This window comes from Bos grunniens, chromosome 13 (assembly GCF_055505025.1).
Source record: "Bos grunniens cultivar Pamir isolate PY7600 chromosome 13, Bosgru_T2T1.0, whole genome shotgun sequence".
In the NCBI taxonomy this organism is placed as follows: domain Eukaryota; kingdom Metazoa; phylum Chordata; class Mammalia; order Artiodactyla; family Bovidae; genus Bos; species Bos grunniens.
Genome location: NC_141177.1, coordinates 21841643 through 21861404, shown reverse-complemented (window position 1 = coordinate 21861404; position 19762 = coordinate 21841643). Strand labels below are relative to the sequence as shown.

Sequence of the window (19762 nt, the reverse complement as noted above, 5' to 3'; positions counted from 1 at the left end):
TGGATCACCAGGGAAGTCCCATGTTTTGACATATATACACATGCCATGAAACCGTTACTACAATCAAGACAGTGAACATATTTACCAACCCAAGTTTCCTTATGTCCTTTGTAATAGTGGCCTCTAGCCTCTCAGGAAGGCAGTGACCCAGAAGCCAGAAATATTCTGGATGATGTAGCTCCTTGGGACCAGGTACAACTGGCGCGTGCGCCCAGAGCTGTGCTCCATTCGTAGGTAGGCCCTGTTCGCCTGGGCACTCACGGCTTCCTGCTCCCCACTTGACGGCTTCCAGCGGGTCCACAACCGGGCCACCAAGCTCAGGGGCCCCAGGCCTTCGTGCGCCTCCGCTCCCACCTCTAGCTTCTCCTCTCCCCTCCCCCCACCAGCTTCTCCACCACCTTCATCCCCTCCCCCCGGCTGCCCCACGCCCCCCACCTCCGTCTCCTCCATGAAGATGGCGCCCTTCTCAGTCGTCATTTCCTCGACCTTCCCGCCGGCTCCAGCTCGAGCCCCCAACCCTTCTGTGCGACAGGTTGCTGGGGCGCCGTCCCCGACAAGGCCGGTTTTCCGGGCTCAGGTCAGTGGCGGCAGAGGCCTCCTCCTGGCGCTCTCGGACAGGCGGGGCGGCTGCAGGGCGGGCTGTGGGGTCTTGGGTACCCGCCGTCCCCCAGCCTCTCGGGCCCCAGACGCAGGGACCAGGCGCGCGGCGGTTTCCAGGCCCCCCGACCCGAACCCTCGTCCGCCATAACCTGCGGGAGCCTCGAGCCTGGAAGGGCTTGGGGCGCAGGGGCGACGCTGTGCACTCCGCGAGAGGGACGGCTCGGTGGCTGGCGGCGACCCCAGCGGACAGCCTGCAGGAGGCCTAGACGCGCGGTCTTCTCCTGCAGGGCTCGCTCCGCCCCCTTTCGCCCCCACCCCTTTTCGGGTGTGATTCACCAGGGCTCCCTAGCTAATAAGGGGCGAGGGACCCGGTGGAGGGGCAGGGGCCTGCGACTGCAGGCACCCAGACAGAACTAGGAGTCGGGGGTGGGAAGAGAGTGATAGTGCAGGAGTGTAGCAAGCAAGAAACAGCTCTGAACAGGGACCCAGATCACAGACAGATAGAACCTTCCATCAGAGCCACCATGCCAAGCAGTAATTTTCCCACCTGAGTTGCTCAGTGCCCACTCTACTGTGGCCTTGGGGTAGCTTTGCAGAGGATAAATTACTCAGGCAAATGCAAAGGACTCTAGAGGTATTCTTCAGTCTCTGACCAGACTGAAACTTGCATAGTAGTTGGGCACATTGAGGTGCTCAAAATATTTGTGGTAAAAGGAAGAAACGAGGTTGAAGTGGAAGAATCAGGGACAAGGGAAATTTCAGATGCAGCCAACCAGGGAGCAAGTGGGTCTCTGCCTGGTTTCCCTCCAAGAGCTGGATCCTCACGGGCTGGTGGGCTGAACATTGCTTTATCTCCTCCTGGGCCTGGGGGCTAGCCCTTGTTCTGTTCCATTTTACAAATGTGAACTCTAGTCTGAAGTGTAGGGCCTGTGCCTGGAGAGTAAGAGCCTGGGTGGACCAACCCCTGCAACCCTAATCCTGCACATGCCTACAGTCTTGTTATCTCAGCTCCCCAACTTGTGGCCCATGGTGGTCAGTATACCTAATACTCCACCCCCTCACCTGAAAGTCTTTGCCACCTCCTCCGTAAAGCCTTCAGCTTCTTCCTATCCAATGGAAAAGATGGCTTTGAGCCGCCAGACCCACTCCCAGGAATGCAGCTCCTGGATGTCCTTGGGGCCCTAGCAGAGGTCTGACCCATTGGGGTGGAGTTACGCAAGTCAACAAGCCAGAGATGAAGGGCCAGCCCACTGCCTTTGAGCATAAAACACCTGTTAACACACATTAACATGGGATGTCCCGTAGTCTTGGGCTGGACTCTGGAGTGATTTGCACTGCTTTGCTATGGACACTGCTCCAGACCACAGAAAAGCAAGCTCAGTCTGAGCCTCGGATGAGAGGATCTCACTCAGTACAAGGGATGGGGCTCAGAACAGCGATGACCGCCTTTGCTGGACTGGCCAAGCAACATCAGGTGAAGCCATGACTCCTTTCAAGAATCCGTCTGAACCAGATGGGTAGGCACAAGTGTGGGCAAGGTCAAGTCCTAGCTCTGTCACGACCAGCTGTGCACCTTGAGCCATGTATGACATTTTTTTCTTGGACAACCAGCATCCATTCCTCATTCTAACCGCATGCCAAAGTTCCACTCCTCCCCTTGGCTCAGTGTTGTCACCACTGGTCTACAGTGACTGGCTTGGGGATGGCACAGAACACCATCAAGGCCAATGAGACAGAAGATACTTACAGGGCTCCTGTGAATAAAAGGACTCCTCTCTCTAGAGGGCCTGGAAAGGGTCCCTTTCCATTCCTGGTCAGCATTGTGTGAGAATGACTGGAATCGTGGCAGCATGCTTTGATAAAGGGACAAGCCACATGGAAGGGCCTGAGGATGGTCACAACTGCACAAGATATGGCAGAAACACGAATGCTAAAGCCTGCCACGTCTGAGACGGTGAGCCGGTACTAACCTCAAGACTGCACTCCACCTGGCATTTGCAGTGGTGTGAAATTTCATTGAGTCCATTTGGTTTTTTGATTCTTGCATCCAAGATTATTAAGTAGCATGATGCCACTTACCTCAAAGATCTTTCATTTCAAAATGCAGAGTTTGTAGGTGCTAATGTGAAGGGTTCTCACTGTGCGCTCTATCACACCCACCATCCCCTTGGATGCTAATGATGTCTAGACTCCAGTTCTTCCTCAGGTTCTCTCCAACCCCCTCCCAATGAGACAGGTTCACAACTTCCAAACACATCATTCAGAAGTTTTTAATAAACAACTTCATTATAAAAACTTTTTTTTGAAAATGTCATTCTGTAAAACATTGAAAAATCTACTTTAACAAAGATAGGCCCTGTGCATTTTCTAATGGCACTTATATTTTACAATTAAAAACCTTGTTTTATATAAAGCCAAAAATATTCCAAGAGGTTATTCACTGTGTTTACAAAGTGCTAGAAGGTTTTGTCTTGTATTTTTCTCTCTTTAAATAATCTGGTATTACGAAAGAGTGGCTCCAAAGCCTTGACCACTGGGAGAGAGGGAGTGGGGTGTATGAGAAGTGGTGTTTCAGGAGTTCCAGTGCCAAATGGTGAGAGTTGGAGAGGTGCATTATGGGGAGAATCCACTAAGGAAGCAGGCGAACATCTGAAGAAACTGAACTAGAACATTTCTTTTCCAACCCCTCCACAGAGGCACTTGATTACCATGGTGGATCCTCCTCCTGTCAGAACCAGTACACCCCTTTCCCTCACCACAGACCCTACTTTCCAGTGGTGAGGTCACAGCCAGTTCCTTCCACAGCAGGTTCAGAGCTCCAGGAGAGGCCAGGGTGGGGTCCCAGAGGAATCTGGACTTTTCTGGCCAACACCTGCCTAAGGCAAAAGTTTCTTATTACATAAATATCCTTGTTAAAAAGCAAAATATTGATCCTGTACAATATAAACTGTTAAAAAAGTCGTGCTTAAAAACAGCTCCTAGATAAGAGGGGAGACGGAGCGGGGCTGGAGAAAACAGCTACCAAAAAGGAGGCGGCATAGGGACTTAAAGGGCTACTAGGGGAGAAGTTTAGGGGAGTAGAAATTCAACTTAAGACAATATCTACGAGCAAAAAAGGAATCACACCTGCTTCCCGGATTTCATAAACAAAATGCCAAAAAGGTAATGGGGAAAAAACTCATTGTTCCTCTCCCCTCTCCCAAGATGTGCAGATCCTCTGAGCTGACCCAGCTGGCATGCTACTACCCCCTGGCCCCCAGGACCGCACTCAACCCTGACTAGCTTCTGTGCAGAGGGGGAGGTGCCTGCCACTGTTCAGGGCAGCTCATCGCTGACAGAGGTTGGAGGCGGTGGGGAAGGGGACATCCCCCCCTTTCCTGGTCCCTGTTTGGTCTCTGCCAACATGCCATGGCTCCTGTCCTGGGCAGAAACCCCTAGGCTCTCATGGCCTCAGTAAGGGTACTGAAGTGGGTTTGGTACTGAGTAGGATAAAGCTGTTCTTATCCTTTGAACAAGAGGTCAAGGACTCTTTTTTTTTTTGGAAAGGGAGGTTTAAGAATTGCTGGCTATCTACAGTCCAAAAAAAAAAAAAGGTGCAGGCAGATGTTCCTCTGCACCAGCAAAGTTCACAGTGATAGGAAAATTCTTTGTGGGTGGGAAGAGCATTGAAGGAAGAATGGGAGGAACAGGACTGGAAGGAAGAGGAGGGAGGAGGGCCAAGGCCCCAAGTTACAAGATTTTAAAGTTGCTTTGCCTGTCCTATGAGTTTCCCAGCATCACTAATGGGGGAGAGAATTCAAGGAAGGGACAGGAAAGAGAAGGCAGAGAAGGGACTCCTCTAACAGTCCGAGACTTCATATTCCATAGCCAGAGGCCCCTTTACCTCTGTAAACAAAAGGTACGGAAAAGGTGGCAAGGAGGGGCGAGGGTTGCTGGGTCTAGTGATGAAGGTCAGAGACGACAAGGACAATGGCAGCACTGAGTCCCAACTGGGTCCTCACTTACCATCTCCTATATACGAGTCCCAATAACATGCATAGCATGCAGAAGGGGGCTGCGTACCAAGGTGGACGCTTTTAAAAGTAAACCTTAATTAGTCCCTGGGACTCACTGAAGCTAATTTTTAGAAGTAAATCACCTAGTCTGATTCTAATCTTGCCAGACATCTTTGTATCTGGTTTTGTCTTTTTTAAAAAAAAAAAGGTATCCCAAGCTAGCCTGCCTAAATGAAAACATGTTTATTCATTACACATTGCTTCCAATCAAGGCCAGGAAGCTACATTTAAGGCTTTCACCTCAAAGAAGGAGTACTGGCCTGCACTGAACAGAAGCGTGGGTCTTGTACCTGCTCATAAACCAAAGTGATTTCTAGACAGGAGGGGGACAGGGAGAACTGGGAAGAGGCTGAGGCAGTTCCTTGGTAGTCTGTCCTGAAACCCTAGTGAAGAAGCCAGAAGCCAGTATGAGGCACCTGCCGAGAGAAGTGCCCAGAAACTGCTGGCTGCCATCTGTAGGAGTTAACAGTAAAGAGGTAGAAGTGTGTTTCTGAATCAGAGTGGAAGTGTCTCAAGAGGGCCCCATACTGGTGGTCCCTGAGAGGCCTCCCTTCCACGAGCGGGAAGAGCGAAGCCCATGCAGAACTGAGATGAAGCAGGGTGAGGTTCAGTTGGGCAAGAGCTGTGCTGTCTGCAGCAAGGGAGCCCCACAAGTCAAAAGAGAATTAATCGTTTATTGCAAGAAAACTTGCTGAGTACTGAGGGCAAAAGTGAGGGGCCACAAGAGGAAGGTGGAAGTTCTTTGATGGAGAGCGGAGAAGCCTATGCACAGTGGCCTGGAGTCCCGAGGGACTGCAAAGTGGAAGAGAGAGGAGGAACACTGGAGAAGAAAAAAGTCTGGTATGGGAGGCAATGATGTATACCTCGCATGATACGTCCCATACATGACGTATACCCCCATACATGATACGATGATGATTAGCACTTAATTATCTGCCCAGTCCTAACTTTCTGAAAACTCTTCTTCCAACAATTCTACAACTTCCTGAAAACGGGACAGGTAGGAGAGACATATGAGGGGCTCACACCCTCTCCTTTGCTATCCACACCAGCCTAGAACCCAAATCCCTCCTTCTAAGACCAATAACAACTCATGATATTTAGGGTAGGGATTAAGGAATGGGGGGGGTGGGGAGTGGAAGTGGGCATGCCTTTCATTTCTTCCCCTCTCTCCAGTTCAAAAGGAGGATGAGGGGGTCATGATGTACTTGAAGAAAAACAGAATTGCAGACCTGTGAGAAAACTGCTCCAATCTTCTTGCCTGTCTCCTGTGGACTCTGCCAAGGAAGGCAAGAACAGACACAGTCATGGAAGATGGCAGAGACTGAAGCAGTCCAAAGTCAGTTTATTTCCCCACAGGGGAAAAATGTGACCTCAAATGAAGAGAAGTCGGGACCCGACTCCGCCTTGTAAACAGGGCTCCAGTTAACACCAGGTACCAAGTGGTTCTGGCTGGTGCCAGCTGGAATGGACTGGTGGGAATGGATTCACAGTGTGTAAACAATGTTCACTGCAATCATTCTAAGGCTAACAGCTCAGCAAGGGAGGTGAAATGGTGTGTCTGAAGCGACTGTGTAAACGGTACCGTTGCTGGAAAACACTGACTGAAAATGGAGGCGTTAGGACAGGAGGGATGGAGATAATGGGAAACAACAGGCAGAGGCCTTCCCTCCTGCCTATTGACTGGAAGCAGGCGATGGACCCTCTGCAGGAGGGCCTGACCAACTGCTGTGGGGTCTGCAGGCTGGGACCAGAAGACGGGCTTCTTGGGCTACTTCTCTCGAGGTCATCCGAAGTAAAACCCTCTGTGTCTTCAAGAGACCTCTCCCTTCTTCAAAGAGAAGGAGGTTCCGATGCTTTGGAGAGGGAGAAGGCTAGGTGTGGCTCCCGATTCAGATTTTTTAAAAAAAGTAAAAATACCTGAAGTCCTATTGTATTACATCTTTTCATGGGGTTGGGGCTCAAGATTCCTCCTGGAACTAATCCTGGAGCTTAAGCCCCCAAACCAAGTGCTCCATACAGATACTGGAATTGTTTCTTTTTGAACCCAGCTCTGAAAGCTCAGCTGCCTTCATGGGGGATGCAGATGGGAAAAGTACTGAGGCTCCCTGACAGAGCCAGGACTGAGTTGAGGGCCTCCTTACGGCTACTGGAATGCCTGGTGGAAACGAGGCAAGGTCGTGGTGCTCAGGCCAGAGGTAAAGACAGGTGGCAAGGAGTGCAATGGCCCAAAGTTCAGCGGTCCCCCAGCTCCTGGGGAATCCTGAGGCTGAGCTTGCAAAGTGGTGAGCAGGGGCTGAGCCTCAGCCTGAGAGTAGCCCATGACCAGGCCTCCTGTGGCCCCAGATGGGTTACATGGGGGCAGGTTGAGAGGAAGAAAGCCCAGCAAGTGGGAGAAGTCCACATTAGCAGCGCAGAGAGCCTCGGAGAGGTTGGCGGGGCTCTTGGTGAGCAGTGCTTCATCTAGGAGGGCCGCAGCTGCTGCCGGCTGAGGTGAGGTGGGCTGGGGTTCAGCGGATGAGAGAGACAGGCTTCCAGAAAGCTCCCCCAGAAAACTATCCACCTCCACTTTGGGCAATTTGTCGGGCAAGTATGAGGTAGATCCAAGCTGGTATTTTGGAGGAAGCTGAGCTGGGGAAGAGATAGGTGAGGATTCCAGAGGGTAGCTCATGCCCATGGGCAACGTGTTGTGCACCAGGGAGTGTGGCACGCCCGCACTGGGCATGGTAGGGATGTGGGCACCATACATGCCCATGGGCAACATGCCAGGGAAGGCCTTGGCCCCCATCACGTCCCGAGAGGCCATGCACAGCACGGGACTCAGCTCTTCCTTCACATTGACTGTGGAGCTGCAGCTGAGTAGGCCTAACATGTCCACTGGCTCTGTCTTGATCTTGAGCAGCTCTTGTGAGTGGCTCTTCTTGACATGACGTGTCAGGTGATCTTTGCGGCCGAATCGCTGGGCACAGTACTGGCACAGGAAGTCCTTCCGGCCTGTGTGGACCACCAGGTGCCGCCGCACATCCTTACGAGTATAGAACCGCCGGTCACAGTGGTCACAGGGGTGCTTCTTCTCCTTGGCACCACCCGCTACCCGGCGTGAGTGGGCCTTCAGGTGCTCCAGCAGGGCCTGGGTACTCTCGAAGGTCTGCAGGCACACCTTGCAGCTGAGGTCACCGCTGCTGGCGGCATGCATGGCCAGGTGGCGCCGGTAGCCCAGCTTCGTATTGTAATTCTTACCGCACTCAGAACAGTGGAGGGCCTCCTTGTTGGGGTCATGGGTCTGCAGGTGGTTCCGCAGATGATCCTTGCGGTGAAACATCTTATCGCAGTACATGCACTGGTGGGGTTTCTGGGCTGAGTGGGTGGCCATGTGCCTGCAGACAGGGATGAAGGACAGAGGAGAAAGAAAGGAGATCATAAGGGCTGGCTAGACAACGGAGTTGTGCACGAACAGGCAACTAGACACAAAAACTGTGGTAGAGGCATGCGATGGAATGGAATGCCATGCCAACTACATTCTATCCTCTGCCACCTGCAAAACCACATATGCTGCTATTCTCTGCAGCACTGAATTCAGTAGCAAAATATCAGGAAGAATCTAAATGTCCATCAGTAGGGAACTGGCTAAATAAGTAATTAAGTCCATAAAAATGACTCAACTTTTTTTGGCTGTGCCGCTTATGGGATCTTAGTTCCCTGACCAGGGATGGAACCCAGCCCCACAGCAGTGAAAGCGTGAAGTCCTAACCACTGGACCGACAGGGAATTCCCACCTTAACTTTTAAATATAATGACAGCTTTATACATACAACAGGTAACAAACTCCTAGATAAAGTGGGAAAAAGCTATGAGACAGCATAGTGCCTATGGAATGGTACCACGCACTGGAAAAGAGAGAAAATTTATGCATGTTTGCTCATATGAGCTTAAAATATTTCTGAAAGGATACACAAGAAACTAACATTGGCTACCCATGGGGAGAAGAAAGGGCAGATTTTCTGGGTGTGATGAAGAATTTTCATTGTATACCTTTTGAATTTTGAATTACATGAATGTATTTCCTTTGCAACAAAAAGTGTATTTATAAAAATTTAAATGACACAATAAAGGGAAAATGAAATATATCTAAACTTCCTGATCTGGAACAATCTCCCAAGAAACAGAGAGCCAAGTCAAAAAAGGAAGTTCAGTATGGTGTATGTAACACAATCCCCTGTGAAAATAAAAAAGGAAGGGAATACATGTTTGAATGTCTCAAGAGGGATACACAAAGAACTGACCCCAATGCTTGCCTTTGAGGAGAACAGTGGCTTCAAGTGTGACAATTTTTCACTGCCTGTCCGTTTGTACCATTTAAATTGTTTGCCACATAAAGCATTTAAACGTTTCAAAAGATGTGTTTGTGATATGGGACCTCAGTGCCCCTTGGTTTACCTGCTTTCTGCTCCTATCTGGCTGGAAACCAGCTCTGAATCCAGAACTACAATCCAGAGCTCCATGGTATTCAGAATCAGCTCAGCAAGACTTTGAGGTCCCATCGTTTACAAGCCCTATGTGAGCTGTGTCATTAACCCTGTGTTTTACATAAGAAGCTGACGCACAGGACACCCCCACCCACCAGTAAGTGGCAGACAATTTTCTGGGTTTACAACGCACTTAAACCCAGACCTTCTCGAGACCTGGATTCACTTAGATATGCCACTGCTGTCTCTGCACAGGACCCAGTGATTCTTTCCACCTGGAAGGTATCAATCATACCCACTATCCTCATGTTCTTGTGAGTGCTCACACCTATAAAGGTTACTATTAATCTCCTGTGACATAAGTGGCATGGTAACATACAAGAGGAAGATGCTGAGCGATCCAGTCTATTGCCCTCATTTTGAAGGTGAGAAAACGAAGGCCCATTGAGGTTTAGTAAACTGCCTAAAACTCTACGGTGACTCCGGGTGGAGTCAAGGCTCCTGTCTCCTGGCCCAGGACCTTTCCTGGAGCCTCCCACTGACACTCAGACTGCCACTAGGAAAGTCTACATGGATACCCCCAACTGATAACCACCTAAGACACAGGAGCACACAGCTGAGGACACAGAACTGTCACGAGGGCAATCCTGGTCACATACAACTCTGTTACCTGTTTTAGTTCCTTCCTATCAACTGTTTTGCAGACAAGGAACTAGAGGCTTTCTGTGGTCATCTTGTTACGTATTTACTTGTGTGCTGTCTGTCCCTGCTATTAAGACAGTAAACTCGAGGAGGGTCAGCAACACCCCTCCCCACCCCTGCATCTGTCTGGCTCACTGATAGGAACTGTCTGTCCCTGTCACTGAAGACTGTGCCTGGTATGTGACAAGAGCTCAGTAACTGATGGTCGAGGGATGAATGGCTGTGCAGCAGGCAGTCTGCATCACTGGCAAAGGGCACACTCATGGTCCTCTGATGCAAAGGCAAGGATAAAATCAAAACTACTCCTGAGTAGGCCCTGCTCCCTTCAGAGCTGCTCTGTCATATCTGCTTTACACCAGGGCTTTCACATTCCATTTCACTTTAGATAGGGGTTCTTGAGCTTACAAGTTTCAGGAAATCTTCTAACCCAGAGGACTCTACAGTCATAAGTAATCATGTGAGCAATACGACCTTGGGTAAGTTAACTTCTCCACTCTGAGCCTGCACTTTACAATTTACAGATTGGACCAGAGGGTCTCCTTTTCTTTCTAAACTTCTAAGGCAGATGCCTAATTTGGGGCTAATATTCTCACCATTACCTGACACAGGTAGGGAAAGTAGCACAGGCATACCTTGGGAGATATTGCAGGTTTGGTGCCAGCCCATTGCAACAAAGCAAAAGTCACAGTAATAGGAGTCACATGAATTTTTTGGTTTCCTAGTGTATATAAAAGTTATGTTTGTACTATACTGTGGCCTATTAAGTTTGCAATAGCATTATGTCTAAAAAAACATGTATATATTTAATTAAAAATACTTTACTAGGGACTTCCCTGGTGGTCCAGTGGTTAGGGCTTCGCCTTCCAATGCAGGGGGTGCAGACTTGATTGAGCTAGGAATCCGTGAGCCTCTCAGCCAAAAAACCAAACCATAAAAGAGCAGAGGCGATGTTGTAACAAATTCAATAAAGACTTTAAAAGTACAGTCCATATCACCTTTTAAAAAAATTATTTAAAAAAAAAGAAAAAAAAATACCTTATTGCTAAAAAGTGCTAGTCATCACCTGAGCCTTCAGCAAGCTGTAATCTTTTTGATGGTGGAGGGTTTGAAATATTGTGAGAATTATCAAAACGCTTCACAGAGATATGAAGTGAGCAAACGCTGTTGGAAAGTTGGAAAACTGGGCCAACTTTCTTGACTGAAAGTTGCCACAAAACTTCAATTTGTAAAAAAAAAAAAAAAAAATGCAGTATCTGTGAAGTGCAATAAAATGAGGTAAGCCTGTATTGAAAAAAAAAAAACAAAAAACTCAATCTAGTCTGTTCATAGCTATCTGATATTGTACCCATCAGAGTCTAGTGTTTGAATAAAAAATACCACCATTATTTTTCAGTGAGTGATCTCAAATGGGCTTATGGGACAAATTAACCTCTACTCTTCTGCCACAGATAAAGTTCCACACTCAGTGGAGTCTCTCTGGCTTTATCCCTGGGAACCTCAGGGCAGGAAGAGGTATGGGAGCGTCACCTACCTATACAGCTTGTACTTGGAGGCAAAAGCCTTGCCACAGTGCAGCTGAGGGCAGCTATACGGTCTCTGCTCTGGATGGGGGAGGCTGTGAGGCCTCAGCTTCTCCCCATTTGAGAAGGGTGTCCCCGAGATTTCACATTGGCACTTCACTTGATTCTCCGCCTCCCGGCCCCGAGGCCTGGGCACTAGTTTCCAGCCCACTTCCTCCTCCTGCTTTGCATCTTGAATCCAGGGGGGGACGCTGGTGAAAAATGTGGTCATGGCAAGGCTAATGGCGAAGGGCCATGTTATTGAGAAAGCCTCCCCATCAGCTCCACAGGGCTCTGTGCTCTGTCACAGCCTCCAACGCAGCCTTCAGAAAACAATCTCTTCACCTGAAACATCAGAACACCTGGTGTTAGGGAGCCCAATACCATGAAAACATGGGCTCTGGAGGCAGACAGAGCCCCAGTTCCATCCCAGCCCTTCCACTTTGAAGCCATGTGACTTTCAGCCAATTACTTACTTTCCTGAGCTGTTTCCTCATTTACAACATGGGCTTAATAATCTCCCACATCATAAGGACCTTGTGAGGGTTAAATGAGATAAAAATATAAAGCATTCAGCAGAAGGCTGAGCACCTAGTAAGTGCTACATGGTAACTATTATTACTAGTACCACCTAGGCTAATAGGAAATAGGATAATCAGAGGAAGTAAAAGCCCTAAACTCCCTTTCCCTTCCAACTTCGCTTTTACATCCTTTCCACTAAATTTAGACAGCAGCGCCTCCTCCTCCTCACTTTCTACAATTCTCCTCCTTGTGGAGGTGCTAAGGAGCAATAAAATGCCCAAAAGGCATCAGAAGAGAAAGCAGCCTTTACTTAGGAAATTTACACCCTGGAGGGTCAGCCTCTGTGCCAGATGTGTTTCTCAGCAGTGCATCAACATCAAGAGGTTCATCTGAAGAGGCAACAGCAGACTCAGCATTTCCACTAAACCAGTGCTGGTCCCATCCTGTCCTCCACCACTACTCTGGGTTTCTTGGTCTCAGGGCCCAAACCACACTTCTTTAGCAAAGCCCGTCCAATAACCAAGGTGTTGAGCGGCCCCTCCTACAGACCCTCACAGAACACATGCATGTCTCCATTGTGAACAGGTAACATACTTGCATTAGAACTCAGACTCCACCACCGAACTCAGATACTTTGAGAGCTCAGATCATATCTCGTTCATCTCCATACACCTAACATCTAGAAAAGGACTTTCAACTTTCTTTTAGATGAGTACATAAGTCACTGTATATAAGTGGATTCTTACAGGCTAACATGCTTAGGCAGTTCTAGTTTAAACTGAGTTCCAAAGGGGGAGCCAATATCTTGAAGTCTTTCTACTGGGTTGTGTGGGAGCAGGTGGGCATAGGTGACACAACTTCTTTACTGACATCAATTCAGAGTAAGAGAGAAAGGGCATTATTTCTCAAAGGGGGCACAGCAGACCCACATTCACACTCACAAGCTCATCACACAAACAGGTTACCAACCTCAATGTAACTTGCTACAACAGGGGAATTTCCTTTGAAGAGCTCATGCCAAAATTTGGTCATGAGGCTTTTCCATGTGAAGGGAGCAAAGCGGCTATGTGGGGATTGTCCACGAGAATCTGGGGAGGGCTCCAACTGCACAAACTAGCTGTGGGCCAAAGAATGCTTGCTCAGCTCATTAGCACCTGCTGCTTACAGCGACCATTCAACCAACAGGCTGGCCGTGAACGAGATGATGGGATCAGCGGGTTCATGCCCGAGAGAGCTTTGCTCATCATTAACATGAGCTATGTCCTGTTCAGGAACCATTCCTCTTATTGAAGAAACACTGCAATGTAATATGATAAACAATTTCCCCATCACGAGTGGAGATGTGCCTAGAAAGATCTGCACAAAGGTGGCTACATTTTGCATGACTCACGTGCTAACACTAAAAACTAGTCCCACTTGAGCCTTCGAATCATGGCATATTTGCCTACTTCACAATAAACCTCAAAGGCCTCTGATGTCTGGCTTTTATTGTTTAAGTCCTCCCTTCTTCCAAAGGGTGGAATTACCTGTTTATAATATCAGTGATTACTAGGCAGCTTGGAATTGGGTAGAGAGCGAGCATGAATTTGAAAATCTAGTTTGGAAGGAACTTCCCCCACCTTCAAAGTCAAATTCTGCCCCCCACCCCCGACGTGAAATCACGCACCTCCACCTCTGGAAAGCTGGGAATGGCAGCCAGAGGGAAGGAAGCAAGTCGCATCACTTGGCCGACGTGAGAGGGAAGCCTAGCCCTGGAAATTCCGCACAAACTCAGAAAGAGAACAGTACGTCCCCCACCTCCCACACATCCACCTCATCTGTTCTCCTGAACAAGCACAAACAAGACACAGCAGTGTAGTATGCTGCTACTGAAAGAGTGAGTAATGGGCTTCTAGGAAAGAGGCTGGTGGTGGCTAAGAAGAGCTCACGAGGTTGCACTGATAGAAGCAAAGAAGGCAGGCAGCAGCCATGTGCTTGCCCTGATCTGCACGTACTGGGGCTTTGGCTTTAGAGTTACCTTAGGAACTCTTTAGGAAATCTAGTTTTTCTCCCTCTGTCCTTTGTCTGCAAACTCCTCTCATCCAGGAAAATTCCTGGGCCTCTCCCACATTATCCGAAGGCCTATTTCTTTGGATTTCTTCTCCACAAAACTGTGAAAAAAAATCCTGCTTCTCTTTCAAAGCTGTTCTTCTGGTCTCACACTCTAACCTTAACAACTGTAGAAGCTGACAGAACCTGTTCCCATAAAACAAACACAATCAATCCCTCCCAGTTACTGGTATAACTTGGTATATTTTCATCCTAAGATTCCTTCTGGCGCCTGATATCAAGAGGGAGGTATTGTGGAAAGAACCTTGGACTTACTATCAGAAGAGCTGCCACTTACTGACTGTGAAACCACGGGTAGGTTAGTTTCTCTGAACCTCAGTTTCCTCAATTTCTAAAAGAGAGATTAGTTCTCCTTACCTACCAATATTCTCATGGAAGATTCAGTGAAACAACACTCTTGAAACATCTGACAGAATATGTGTGAATACAAACAATGCAGTCTCTGAGGTCTAAATCGTGTCTCCTTTTCAGCACAGGGCCTGAGTAGTACGTTTTTTTCCTCCCTTAATGTGACTTCTCAGGCCTCAGAGTGAGTTTCCTTCCCTTCCCAACACCTCCCCAGAATGCAGCCTTCCTCTTTTCCCCCACAATTAACCCTCAGCACATCCCCCGGAGCCAGTCCCCCTTTACGTTATCTTTCTCCAGCACCATATCCTGGGCCTGAGTTCCTTCAGTTTAGGAATCTCTATTACTAAGGCTCCCTAGTTATAAGTTTTCTAAGGCCTCTTGGAAGCCTTTAAAGGAGGCAGATTACTCCCTCATCCATCTGTCTTCTGCTGTGTGCCATGGTGTCTGCTGCCCTATGATGAAACTATAGTTTTTATGGTGTTACATCATCTCTATAGAAACTACGTTCTTTCTCCATTATTAGCCTGTTTCCTCATCTATAAAACTAAAAATACTTACCTCACAGGTTTGTTTTAAGGATTATTTTAGTCAGGTATGCAAAGGGCTCAGCATTCGGCTTGGCTTCCACTAAGTACCCAACAAAAGGCAGCGATTATCTTTGCTTTTGTATTGAGTTGCATGTTCCCACCTTCACCAGAGTTGAAATCTCCCAAATCTCCCCCCAAACTGTTAAGAAATAGCCCCCATGCAGCAAGGAAAGAGTTAATCTCTAAGTGTTCTTAACTAGAGACCCACAGAGGATTAACAGCTCCACTTCAGTGACTACCCTAAAATAGCTTTTATCCCTCCTGCCCAAGAGCTACTTGGGGATCTGAAGAACTCAATTCAACACCTGCCGAGGAGGAAACACACCCAGGAACTTTCCTTGGGGTGGACAGAATCTTCCCCTAAGCAGAACCCAAAATAGCAACTGGGAAATTATAAATAGAGATTTAAAAAAAAACAAAAAACAAAAAACCAAGTCCTGACCTGGGCAAGGAAAGATATACTGACTGGCTGGAGAAGGGCGAGAAGGAAAGGGGGGAATGGGTATAGCTGCCTCGCAAGCCCCCCCTCCCCGCCACACACACACACACACACACACACACACTCCCCAGTGGTGAGCGAATTAAATTACAGGGAGGCTGGAGAGTCTCAACGGCTTGCATCATTCCAAGAGACATCAAACAGGATTAACAGGGGTTGGATTTACTCCCGGGCTGCTAGTTCTATCAGTGTACATGGACCCTCTTTGGAGTCCTTTTGATTCGCGATTCCGTCTGATTCCCCATGACTCCCACTCCTAAGGAGGTCCTGAGCAAATGGCTGCAACTCACAACAGCCCTATTTTCACCAAGAGGAAACCTGATTAGACCCCCACCCCAATCCGGTGGCCTCACCTTGGGGGGTTGGGTTAGAAACCCCAGCCTAGGCTCTTTCCGAGTCCCAGGCAGACAGGTGGGAAAACACACAAGCCAGGAGATAGGAACACTTATAGGTTAAAGTACCAACTCCCCACACCCAATATCCCCTTATCTTGCACCTTGCAGGTCCATTTTCCCCACCGAGACGGGGCCATAGCCTGGGACAGGATTTGCAGGGGACAGCTTGGCTCCTGAGCAGTTTCTAGACCACCACACTGCGTGGCGGGGAGGAGGGGTGTGAAACGCCCCGGGACTGGGAGGGCTGCGGGTGGACGGCTGCCAGACAAGGGACAGAAATTCAGGGAGAAGACTGGAGGAGGTCTCAGGAACGGGAGGGAGGGAGGGGCGAGTTATCTGAATCCCAAAGAGACCCCCACCACACCCACCGCAAAGAAAGAGAGACGGGCTGGGGATGGTGTACACCGGCTGGAGGGTTAAAGGGGCTAAGATAAAAGACGAATTCCCTGAATTTGAAGAGTCTCAAAATGGTACCGAGTGGAAGCTGTCTGGAGGCTGGGAGTAGGATCGCCGAGGAGAAAACTATGGGTAGAGCTCATCTGGGTTTCCCAGGATCAAATATTTGAGGGAAGCCTCAAAAGGGATTATGTGGTTCTGGGAAATAGAGGGGAAAGAGCGGACTATATGGAGCAGTAAAGGGGGTTATGTGGGTCCGGGTAGGCGTGTCTGAGGGGAGGGAGCAGGTGCAGCTTATCTGCGTCCCCCAGACCCGGGTCCCTGGTAAGGTCAGCTGCGCGTTATCTGGGTCTCCAGGGAGCCTGGGCCGGGGGTTGGGGGTGGGGGTGGGGGTGGGGGGGTCGGGAGTAGGGGACCTCCAGGGCTGAGTCTCTCGGTCTCGGTGGGGATTGGGCCAGAGGGTTTCTTCGAGTCCCCAAGACCCAGGTAACGGGTCCGAGGAGAGTTTTGGTCACCCCGGGGCCTATCTGGGCCGGGCTGGCGTAGAGGGGGCCTCGGGTCGGGGGTGTGGGCGACCGCGCTGACGGGCCCACGATGAGGGGCGCTGCCGCTCCGGGTGCCCGGCGCGCGGGCGCAGCGAGACGGCCTCCCGCCCCGCTCCCCGCTGTCCCCCGGGGTCATCGCTGGAACTCACCGCGCTCCGAGCCCCGCGCTGCGGGCCGGGCCGCGCTCGGGCTCCGCCAGGCCCGCTCAGGCCCCGGTAGTGGCGGCGGTCGGGCCATTGTGCGGTGCATTGTGGGAGCCGCGCGAGCGGGCGCTGGGGCCGTGGAGGGGGCGGTGCCGCGGGATCTCTATGGTCCCGCCCGCCCGCCGGCTAGAGCGGCCGGGGCGGCGCGCGGGCGGCACGCGGGGATCGCCGGGAGCGGGGCGGACGCTCGCGCTCTTCCTTCCCTCCCAGTCTCCGCGCCGCGGCGCGCTCTGGCACTGGACCCGCTATGGGCGCCGCCGCGTGGGCACCGTCGCTCTTGCCGCCGCGTGTGTCTCTCCTGCTGCTGCTTTTGCCGCTCCCGGGGCTGCCCGTGGGCTCCTGGGATCCGGCCGGTTACCTGCTCTACTGCCCATGCATGGGTAAGGCCTCCCGAGCCTTCTGTCCAAGTGGGGAAACCGAGGCCCGGAAAGAAGCCACTCCTCTGAGGCGCCCAGAGACGCCTTGACAGGTCGGGGAACCGACTCCAACGCCGGACAGGGCCTGCTCCTCGGCTTTCTGCCCCTGTGGCAAAGACACTGAGGGGCTTCTCTGTCCAGCCTTCCATTTGGCAGATGAGAAAACCGAGGCCGGGAGAGGTTACGAAGTGTCTTGCGCAAAGCCTGAGCCAGCCCCGAGTCCAGTAAATGGACTTAGTGGTGTAGGACTTGATGTCACTGACCCAATGCTGGTTCTGGGCGATTCGTTCAACACATGTTTATAAAGGCACCTACTGGGTGCCCAGCCCTGTTCTCTGCTCTAAGGATACGGTGGTGATAAGTCAGAAAGCTCTATGCCCTTGTAGAGCCTTCATTTTAGTTGAGAAAAACAGACCATAAAAGATAGGCATAAACAGTAAGTAATTGCATATCTTAAAGGAGAATAAGTGCTATGGGAAAATTAAAATAGAGCACAGTAAGGGAGAATCTAAAAGCTGTCAGAGGGGTGCAGTTTAAATGGGGGTGGTGGAGTGTCATTTTAAAGTCACTCATTCCTAAAACCCTCCAGTCTCCTAACCATGATGGTCTGTCCCTCTGTGCATCATCTCCACCACACCCTTCTCTGGAGACGTTCCAGTTGCAGGCACAGTTATCCCTTTCTGTTCCTTACACAGGCTTAGTCCTGCAGCCTGCACTATTCCCTAACTGGGAACACCCTCCTCTTGCCTCTGTGCCAGACCAACGTCTTTCCATCCTCAGGCCACAGCTTATAAGTGTCGTCAGAAAGGACTTCAGTGACCTCAGCCCAAATAATCTCATCATTTCCTCCATCACCAAACATATTTGTTTATCTTTACTGTCACCCTGCCTTCCCTGGTGGCTCAGATGGTAAAGCGTCTGCCTGCAATGCGGAAGACCCGGGTTCGGGAAGATCCCCTGGAGAAGGAAATGGCACCCCACTCCAGTACTCTTGCCTGGAAAATTCCATGGATGGAGGAGCCTGGTAGGCTACAGTCCATGGGGTTGCGAAGAGTCAGACACGACTGAGCAACTTCTCTTCACTGTCACCCTACCTGGACTGTGAATGCCTTGAAGGCAGAGACCTTGACCTTCTTGCTCACTCCTGTGTCTCAGCACCTAGCAGAGATACTGACACATTGTGACCTCTCAACATTCTTTGTGGAATGAGTGAATGGATGCCATGCTGGGGAAGACAGAAACAATCAGATAGGGCCCTTCTCCCCGAGGCACTTACAGGCTGAGGAAAGGGCCAAAGGCCAGGAAATGGGAAGGACATTCTAGGAAGAGTGGAAGAACCACAAGTAGCTTATCCAAGGTGGGAGACGGAGGCTGGGGACTGAATATGGCAGAGGGGTCGTGAAAGGATCCCAGTGGGTGAGGCATTGGAGTTACCTGTTGTGTACAGAGGGGAGGAAATAGAAGGGCACCTCTGGCTGATGGAATAGCAAGAGCAAAGACGTGGGGGTGGGGATGGGAAGTGCAGAGCACGTTTGGGAAACAGCAAGAACCTGGAATGACTAAGGCAGAAGAGGCAGGGCCTGAAGGGCCTTGACCATCAGACCCAGGAGTCCAGACTTGGTCCCATGCTGCCAGCTCCCCTGGCTCTCCTTGGTATCCCGGTCCTCCCCATCCCTGGCTCCTTTTCTGAATCTTGCATACCCCAAGTCCTCAATGCCCCAGTCCTCACTTCACCTGCAATATACCATCCAGGGCGTTTTGGGAACCAGGCTGATCATTTCTTGGGCTCCCTGGCATTTGCAAAGCTGTTGAACCGCACCCTGGCTGTACCTCCTTGGATTGAGTACCAGCATCACAAGCCTCCTTTCACCAACGTGAGTACCTCCTGCCTGCTGTTTGCCCTTGTCTATCTTTCCCTAGTCATGCTCACCTCTGCTTGACCCCAAGTCCTTCTATAGGGTTTTATCTCCCATCCCCCTGAGTTTGCCCTCTCCACCACCCAGAACTGTACTCCCTGGCTAACTCACTAACATTTATTCAGCACCTGTTTTCTGAGCACTGCGTGAGGATTAATTATTTTCCTTTCACCACGTTTCTATTAAGAAACAGGTTTAGAGGGGCTAGGTATTTTAGCACATTCACACAAGCAGAACTGGAATTCAAGCCCATGTCTGTGTGACTCCAGAGCCTGTGACTGGAAGCTCCAGACTCCATTTCCAGCCTTGTCTGGTCCCACCCATTGGTCACAGGTGATGGGTGCTATTATCAGTTATGAGGGAGAAACTGAGGCACAAGTTAGTTAATAACATGTCCAAGGTCACAAACTAGAGGAGTCTGGCTCCCACCTCATCACTGGGTCC

At 50.1% G+C, this 19762-nt stretch overlaps 2 protein-coding genes across 5 annotated transcripts in view; one reads left to right on the top strand and one right to left on the bottom strand.

Annotated features, from left to right (window-relative positions):
* Positions 1-2854: 2854 nt before the first annotated feature.
* Positions 2855-17024, bottom strand: PLAGL2 (PLAG1 like zinc finger 2). 2 transcript variants are annotated; one of them, XM_086332441.1, is made up of 3 exons: positions 16933-17024; positions 11355-11727; positions 2855-8032 (listed from the first exon to the last, which is right to left on the bottom strand). In XM_086332441.1, the coding sequence occupies exons 2-3, from the start codon at positions 11612-11614 to the stop codon at positions 6802-6804; spliced, it is 1491 nt and encodes a 496-aa protein (XP_086188567.1). In that variant the 5' UTR covers positions 11615-11727; positions 16933-17024; the 3' UTR covers positions 2855-6801. The 2 variants fall into 2 exon arrangements, with proteins under 2 accessions (XP_086188567.1, XP_086188568.1); XM_086332442.1 differs by lacking the exon at positions 11355-11727.
* A 122-nt stretch (positions 17025-17146) lies between these two features.
* The window catches only part of POFUT1 (protein O-fucosyltransferase 1), a 39942-nt gene continuing 37326 nt past the window's right edge, over positions 17147-19762 (top strand). For all 3 annotated transcript variants that reach the window (XM_086332444.1, XM_086332443.1, XM_086332445.1), the window contains exons 1-2: positions 17147-17366; positions 19155-19276. In XM_086332444.1, the coding sequence (XP_086188570.1) occupies positions 17234-17366; positions 19155-19276 (255 nt within the window). In that variant the 5' untranslated portion in view covers positions 17147-17233. The remainder of the gene's footprint in view (positions 17367-19154; positions 19277-19762) is intronic.